Below are 8,404 nucleotides of genomic sequence, written 5' to 3' on the forward strand. Positions count from 1 at the left end.
CTTTATGGTTGACTTGATTTTTTCAGTGATTCTGTGATGAATGTTATTTTGACAAGTTAGTGCTTTGAACTTAAAGATGTGGAATTCTTTTAAAAAGAATTGCACTGATCTGTTACTGTAGACTTGGCACCTTTTGACACTGCTCCAAGTGTTTGGTTGATCTTAACCAGGAAACTCAAACATATATGGATTTGTACAAGGTTTTAAAGGTAATATAATAAATTGGACTCTAAAGCAGGGAATGCTACGTTGGATGGTGATGCTGCTACTTGCCCCCCAATCTCACAACTTCCTTACTTCTAGCCACTAACACTAAATATGGCTAATGCATAAAAATATGCCACTGAACATTAGACTACTTTGCTTTAAAATGCTTTCTTTTAACTGCAGATGTATTTTTACTATTTTATTTCATTTGGCTTTTCATTTTATCTTTAAATTCTGTCTTTTACCATTTTACGCTTAAAGGTTTTATTTTTCTACTATGGAAAGCACTTTGTAGAGTTGTTTTGAAAAGTGCTGCAGTACCTAACACCAGCAGCAATATGAGCAGCCACACATGCAATGCTAATATTTCTGACTGCCTCAGCCTCAGATAGGTGATGTGATGAATCACAGCCAGATAACGCTCCACACATTAGTGCAGGAAAATATTCAACAGTTAAATAAAACACCAAAGTGTGAGGCACAGATGTACAAGATGTTTCCCAAAGTAAAGATCAGACTTGGAACAACCGAGCGGTAGACAAAGAAGTCAGTGGCTTGTTGCAAGCTGCAAACACTGGTGACCCAAGATGGTGAGGGGCGAGGAGACGATTCTTCCAGTCTCAGCATCCGAATCATGAATTCATCATTCATCATCATTCATCAATTCATCATGAATTCGACAGGAAAGAGATGACCGACATTTTGGTTGTGTGATGATGGTTTTTGTCGCAAAAATCAGACTTTGGACCATTGCCATGGCAACAACGTTATACGATCTGCCATCATATTCAGCATGCATTTTCTACCATGTGTTTTGAGTGTTTTCACCAATTTTGAGTTTGATACGATAATCTCTGTAAAAGTTATTCCCAAAATCGTAAACAAACTTTTTTTTTGGTTATTTTCTGCCACCACCAGGAGGCAATGTTTTCAAACTTGAGAGTTTTTGCATAGACATCTCCAGCAAAATTGCCTCCGATTTGGCGTTCAATCCAAGATGCGGCCTTCCTGTAGGATTCACAGGAAAGTCGTCATCGACTTTTTTGACCGTCCCCACCTAATGAACGTGTGTACCAAGTTTCGTTCATGTACGTTATACCCAACAGCAGATGACCTAATACAAGTTTTTTTCCCCGAACCACTAGACGTAATTTTTCACCAGGTCTGATGCGGTTGCAAAAAAAATTTGGGGGTATGATCAAGGTCTCAAAAACGTGATTCATTGAGGAAGAATAAGAAGAAGAACTCTTGCGATTTCAATAGGGTTCTACGCACCTTGTGCTTGAACCTGTCTAATGAATAATTTTCAGATCTTAATATTGCAGTGTCTCCACCTGGCGCTCCACAGATTCTCACGGCAGCTCGAGAGTCTGTGTGCGTGGAAAGCAAGCGTACACTGTCTTTTGGTGATTACGCACTGTTTGAAGAAAGTTAGAGTAAAGCCACACTCGGCAGAAAGAACCACAGAAGACACCTGTCAGGAACCATCCAGGGCCACAATAGTTATCTACAATCTTCACAATTTTTACGGAGAGGACTTTTCTGATATGTGTGTCTCCTGTATATGTAAATGACATCTGGAGCTCTAGAGTCTTTGTTGTGGTTTCCTTGATGAAAGATGATGACCCACAATTATCTGTGACAAAACTATTTAAAGCTACAAACCTACAGTATCTCAAACCTTTTCTTTACAGGGACCATGTGCCCTGCAGTGTTAGCGGTTACCCTGTACTTACTGCAGCACAGTCACTGCTATCTCGTCCCTCCAGCACATAGTACTTCATAGTTATACTATTTTAACATCTGTTGTAGTGGGGTAAACCCTCTCGTGTTCCAAATGGAAAAACGAAAACATCTGGTCATAAAAAAACAATAATAGTGATGACAAGACTGAGTAAATAACTCCCACTGAGTCAAGGTCAGAACCTAATTTAACTTTCCCTCTTTTGTTTATCTCTTAACTGTCAGAGAACCTCTGTCATCACATTTCAACACTCTAAACATATGTATGTCGTGTTTTCTCATTCTAATGAATGATGTATTATTTATTTATGTTCTTTTACTGAATACATGATGCTGTGATGATAGAGAATCATACTTGGAATGAAACAGAGCCAGGTTACCATCAACTCACTGTCATATAATACATGTAAATACTCCAATACGCTGTTTTCAATCTGACAGATGTCAGGAAACCAACATTGCTTCATCTTTCAAATGATTTCTTTGCCTCTGAAGGAACAACAGATGAAACGGTGGTGGATAATCGATGTTGGCCTGAGGGCAGCTGTGGACAGACGCAGAGATGTTTGACATTTGAGTTTGTTATTGTAGGAAACAGCCAGGCATGTTGCTTATATGTGAAGTCGTCTGGAGTGTAAGGATTTAATGAATGACAGCAGGTATTTCCACTGAGCATACCACCTCAGAGACACTGGGCCTCAGCGTTCAATCACAGGTCAAATCAGCACCAACACTGTTGCCAAATAGCACAGGATGTTCTTCACATGTCAAAGAAGTGCCAATATTTCATACCTAATGTTTGATACAAGAAAATGACTCCTCTTCGTCTTTCTTCTGCTTTATTTTGTTTATGACAAATACTAGTTTTTACAGCAGCATGTTGCTTAATCATAAAATAATTATCAACCATCAGGGAAAGATATTTTAAGAGGGAGGACATGAACGTGATGAATGACAGAAACGAGTGTTGACAGCACACTGCCACCATCTAGTGGTATTAAGTAGAAAGTCATACACAAGAACCTTCATATTTTTATTTTTCCTGACTTTTTCAACATAAAAGACTGTACATTAATAAATGGGTTGAACATTTTCTTCTAAAACTTGTCTGTGGCAACTCTGGACAATAAGTGTTTCCTGGAGTTCTTCTCTGGCCTCAGGATTATTATGTAGCACTTTGGTGCAAAGATGCAGCCCAGCAGTCCATAACTAGAGGCTAAGATAGCAAACACTTCTGTGACTGTGGAGTACTTTCCTGGAGAGGTGATGTAGGCGGGAACAAAGGCTACCCACACGGCACAAAAAATAAGCATGCTGAAGGTGATGAGCTTCGCCTCGTTAAAGTTGTCTGGAAGTTTCCTCGCCAGAAAGGCCAAGACGAGACAAAGGCAGGCCAGCAGGCCGATGTAGCCCAGAACCAGAGCGAAAGCTACAGGTGAACCTTCATCACACAAGAGAATGACAATGGGACTCTCACGTGGCATCAGTTTGCGTGGAGTGGGTGGAGCAACAAACAGCCACACTATACAGATGATGACCTAAATAAAGAAAAAACAAGTGTGAGTAAAAAGTTATTTAAGTTTACAAAGAGTGTCGTTCCAAGGCTTTACCTGGATCAGTGTAGAGAAGATAATGATTGCTTTTTGCTGCACGGGTCCAAACCATTTCATCACTTTTGTGCCTGGAAGTGTCGCCTTGAAGGCCATTAGCACCACAATAGTTTTCCCCAGAATACAAGAGACACAGAGGACAAAGGTGATGCCAAATGCAGTGTGCCGCAGCATGCAGGACCACTGAGACGGCCGGCCGATGAAGGTCAGAGAACACAGGAAACACAGAGTCAAGGAGAAGAGCAGCAGGAAGCTCAGCTCAGAGTTGTTGGCTCTGACGATGGGAGTGGTTCTGTGATGGATGAATATGACGACCACAGTGCAGGTGCAGAAGAAGCCAATTAGGGAAATAGCCATCAAGACGACGCCCATAGTGTCACTAAAGGAGAGAAATTCCACCTCTTTGGGGATGCAGGCCATCCTCCGAGAGTCGGACCAGAACTCAGGCAGGCACCGCACACACTCAATGGCATCTAAAGCAAAGAGAAGAAGGCGTCACATGACTTTTCACTCAAAGATGAGATGAGAAGAGAAAACATAGCTGGTACAAAGTAGGTCTTCCTCACCGGTTTGATTGCTAATCTCTCCAGCTGTGCAAACCACACAATCGTGGCAGCAGATAGGAAAGTTGGGTCTGATTGCTTTTCGGGTTCCTGGGGGACAAATGCTGCTGCACACTGACAAGGGTACCTAAGCAAGAGGAATCACATGCTACACCGCTCACAGAGCAAGCACACAATGAGCAACACTTCAAGTTAGTCCCTACTTTGGTTTGGTTTCCATTCCATATGATGTTTTGTTCCTGAATCTGGAGCTCTTGTTTTCCAGACATCTCGTCAAATGTACCAATAGTGGTGATCTCCATTTCTGCATTCGCTGTCAGCTGCCAGTTAACCAGGTCATACACGGCTGCAGGATCACCATTCTCATCAAACTTGATTTCATCACCAAACGAGTTCACGAATGTCACCTGTTTTATGTGATGAAGCAACTGAGAAAAGAACGTGTTTCTGATTATTTGTTTTTCCACCAAAAATGTGAATCTACACAGGATTATAGAACACATGGAACATACCTGCCAGGGCTGTATGTTGTCTGTATCTGGACAGTGCGGGTCTCCTTTTACACAGCTTCTTATTGCTTGAAGTGCATGAGCAATAGCATAGACAGCCTTGTAGACATTGTAGGAAATCCTTAGCTGTGAAACATCTGAATAGATATTTGTCACATTCCCCAGTTCTTCTGTTCCAGAACATGGAGGTTTCCTCTCATCAGTATGTTCCTGGCCGTTGGTCGTCAAACCCAGGCTGCACTGAAACACCTCTTCCCAGAAAGGTTTTAGAAAGGGATTTTCAGGATCATCTGCACCTGCAGGATTCAAGCCAAGCAGAAAGTCTTGCAATCCAGGAATGTGTGTCTGACGAATGGCAAAGCCCATAGAACCTTGAAGAATTTGGTGGTACTTTTCGGGAGAAGAGAGGACAGCAGCCGTACTCCATGCCTCACTGGCCAGCCACTGTATCCCAGTGAGGTCCTCTCTAAATGCAAACAATATTTATAATGACACAAGAGGCATTGAAAATCAGGCTTTAAAAGAAACTATACTATAAATACTTAAACAGATAAAGTTGTCGTGCCTGAGAGCTTCATCAAACAAAGCAGCCGCATCTTGTTCTACAGCAAACACAAGAATCACTCGAGCCCCAGAGGAGCGGATCTTTGAGACTATGGATGAAACTGCTGCTTGTGCTCGGTTCTTAGGGATGATCTCATGGAGGGCGACACAAGCACCTAACTTTCTGACCTAAGACAGAGAGACAACTTCATTTACATTCACTTTATTATTAGTTATTGTCGTTATTTCATTTATAAAGGTAATCTGTCATGACTTATATTGTATTGAAGACAGTATGGACTAACCTTATCAGCAAAAATATTTGCCCCACCACGGCCATAGTCATCATCGCCTGCAATCACACCCACCCAACTCCAGCCAAAATGCTTGACAAGCTGAACTAGTGCGTCTACCTAAAAGAAGACAGAAAAATATAAAGTCATTAACAGTATTTTAGAAATAATGTGGTGGTTTTTTCTTGTTATGTCATTTGTTTGCTCCCTCTAACCTGGAAGAAGTCACTGGGCATGGTCCTCAAAAAGGCAGGGAACTCCTTTTTGTCACTCAAACAAGCACAGCTGGAGAAATAACTCACCTGCATGAAGAAAACACACTTTGAAGTTGAATAGAATAACGTTGATCCTCAGCAAAACAAACTGACCTGTGGCATGTGGAAGACGCCGAGGAAACGAGCCACGACAAGAGACTGCGTTGAGCCGCCGTCTCCGATCACTGCGGCAATGTTCCCGTGACACGTTTCCTTACTCTGCATCTTCCCTTCGACCACTGAGCTCTTCTCAGTCCCCATTAACTCCATGGCAGCCCTCAGAGCCTGATGAGGTGTGCTGCACGAGTCATAGATCTTATAGCCCAGTGTTATGTTGGGAAGGAGTCGTCCATCTCTGTTGATCTCCTCGATAGCAAAGATCATAGTTTGCATCCAACGAAACGTCCGAAAGTTAAATCTGAAAGAAGAAAAGGAAAGATGTTTTCATTTTGACCACAAAGACATGATGTTCCTCACAAACACGGACTCACTCACAGCTTACCTTGTACACTGTGTGGGTGGAGGTGCAGACGTGTAGGAGACACTGTGCTCCTCCACCATATCATGAAGAGAGAACAGTCCCCCCAAGGTGATGTCCCCCTTCTTCTCCAGCAGAGGCAGGGACATGGAGCCTGGGATGATTTGACATTGTTGGCTGGACTCTTGTTGGGAGTTATGAGGAAAAATCCCACAACACATGAGACTCATAAAACCAACGCGTGTTATTCTCCATAAAAGACTGCGTTCTGATGATCTCATCTCAAAATGATTCATCTGATGTTTGTGCTTCACCAGCAGCTCTGACAGCACACACCATTCTAATATCACAGTATCTCTGGTGCAGTCGCCTGCGTTTGTATCTTCACAGAATTGTTACCACAGACAAGTGCTGCAGCTTATATAGGCTTCATATCACAACTGTCAACCTGAGCATGTTTCCCCTGAGCTGCTGATCAATGGAAAACAGCATTCAGTCAACAACAACAACAACAACAACAACACGGTCTGGAATGTGCACTTGAGTCCAGGTGACAATGATGGGATGAGTTCTATTCTGTCACAGTGTCACAGTGTCACACCTGAACTGAGCTGAACTCATGTGTCACTGATGTGAAGAGGCAGGAGGTCCACGCACACACACACACACACACACACACACACATAACATAGAAATACTACAAACCCTAAATTAACTTTAATGCAGAAAAAGGAAGAGAAGCAGGATTTTTTATTTCCTCAGATTTCTTCATACTTGTCTTATTCTTATATTAAATTAAACATGCTATGATGATGATGATGATGATGATGATGAGGTGAGTTAATGAGGATATCGTTAGAAGAAAAAAGCCTACAGGCGATAAAACAGTATGAAGAGAAGGGAATACTACATGCAACATGTTACGCTGCCTCAGGCCTTTGTTTATAGAGTTAATGTGTCCCAGTGTGACACACCCACTCTGACACTGCTTTCCTTTCAATTAACAAAAGGTTAACACACAGAATTCTCTGAGAAGGAAGGAAGGAAGGAAGGCAGGAAGGCTCACTCTTGTTTCTGAAAACAAGCTGATTAAAAGTGAACAAATGTGACATTGATGTTGCGTGACAGTTTCAGTCTCAGGAGGTTCACACAGTTCAACATAATTGGATCCTCTGAGTTTTGGCTGCTCCACTGTGTTCTGTAACTGTTCACATGTGACTGTAAACTGGAAAAAGCCGAGAAAATGAAATCAAGCAGCGGGAAACTCGCTCTGACAGCGACTCCTTCACCAGCGAGTCAAGTCCACATGGACTGAAACACAACACATGACTGTTGTTCAGGTGTGGTTTCATTCCTGGAAACTAAACACAACCAAAACACGTCACACAGCTGTGTGATGTCCCCTGTCCCTATGTCTTATGAGGACATGGTCGTTGGTTATTGTTGTTTCATGCTGGTGGAATGATCTACCAAGTGCTACAAGAACAACCACTTAGCTTAGCCCTGCACTTATCTTAGCCCTGCACTTAACTTAGCCCTGCCCTTATCTTAGCCCTGCACTTAACTTAGCCCTGCACTTAACTTAGCCCTGCACTTACCTTAGCCCTGCACTTACCTTAGCCCTGCAGTTACCTTAGCCCTGCACTTACCTTAGCCCTGCACTTAACTTAGCCCTGCACTTACCTTAGCCCTGCACTTAACTTAGCCCTGCACTTACCTTAGCCCTGCAGTTACCTTAGCCCTGCACTTACCTTAGCCCTGCACTTACCTTAGCCCTGCACTTATCTTAGCCCTGCACTTAACTTAGCCCTGCACTTAACTTAGCCCTGCCCTTATCTTAGCCCTGCACTTATCTTAGCCCTGCACTTAACTTAGCCCTGCACTTAACTTAGCCCTGCACTTACCTTAGCCCTGCACTTATCTTAGCCCTGCACTTAACTTAGCCCTGCACTTACCTTAGCACTGCACTTAACATAGCCCTGCACTTAACTTAGCTGTTGGGTTAGGGTTACACACAGACACCATGTAATAACATACTGTTGTATGTCTATGTTTCTAAAGCTGCTAAGTGACAGTTATGTGTCTTTTCTACAGTGCAAGAGAGCCCCCTGGTGGACAGATAAAGAAATACTCTGTTACTGGTTTACTGTAATAATGTCTCTTGTTCATATATGAAGAGATTTGTCTCAGCGTCAGCTGTTACA

At 42.6% G+C, this 8,404-nt stretch overlaps 1 protein-coding gene across 1 annotated transcript; it reads right to left on the reverse strand.

The window, feature by feature from the left end:
- Nucleotides 1–2,546: 2,546 nt before the first annotated feature.
- On the reverse strand, nucleotides 2,547–6,565 carry LOC131462803 (extracellular calcium-sensing receptor-like). The gene is made up of 10 exons (XM_058634334.1): nucleotides 6,225–6,565; nucleotides 5,837–6,140; nucleotides 5,684–5,770; nucleotides 5,481–5,588; nucleotides 5,198–5,364; nucleotides 4,636–5,098; nucleotides 4,327–4,551; nucleotides 4,127–4,250; nucleotides 3,561–4,033; nucleotides 2,547–3,488 (listed from the first exon to the last, which is right to left on the reverse strand). Exons 1-10 carry the CDS (start codon nucleotides 6,494–6,496, stop codon nucleotides 3,048–3,050), a joined length of 2,664 nt encoding a protein of 887 aa, XP_058490317.1. The 5' UTR covers nucleotides 6,497–6,565; the 3' UTR covers nucleotides 2,547–3,047.
- Nucleotides 6,566–8,404: the final 1,839 nt, after the last annotated feature.

This window comes from Solea solea, chromosome 7 (genome assembly GCF_958295425.1).
Source record: "Solea solea chromosome 7, fSolSol10.1, whole genome shotgun sequence".
Classification (NCBI taxonomy): domain Eukaryota; kingdom Metazoa; phylum Chordata; class Actinopteri; order Pleuronectiformes; family Soleidae; genus Solea; species Solea solea.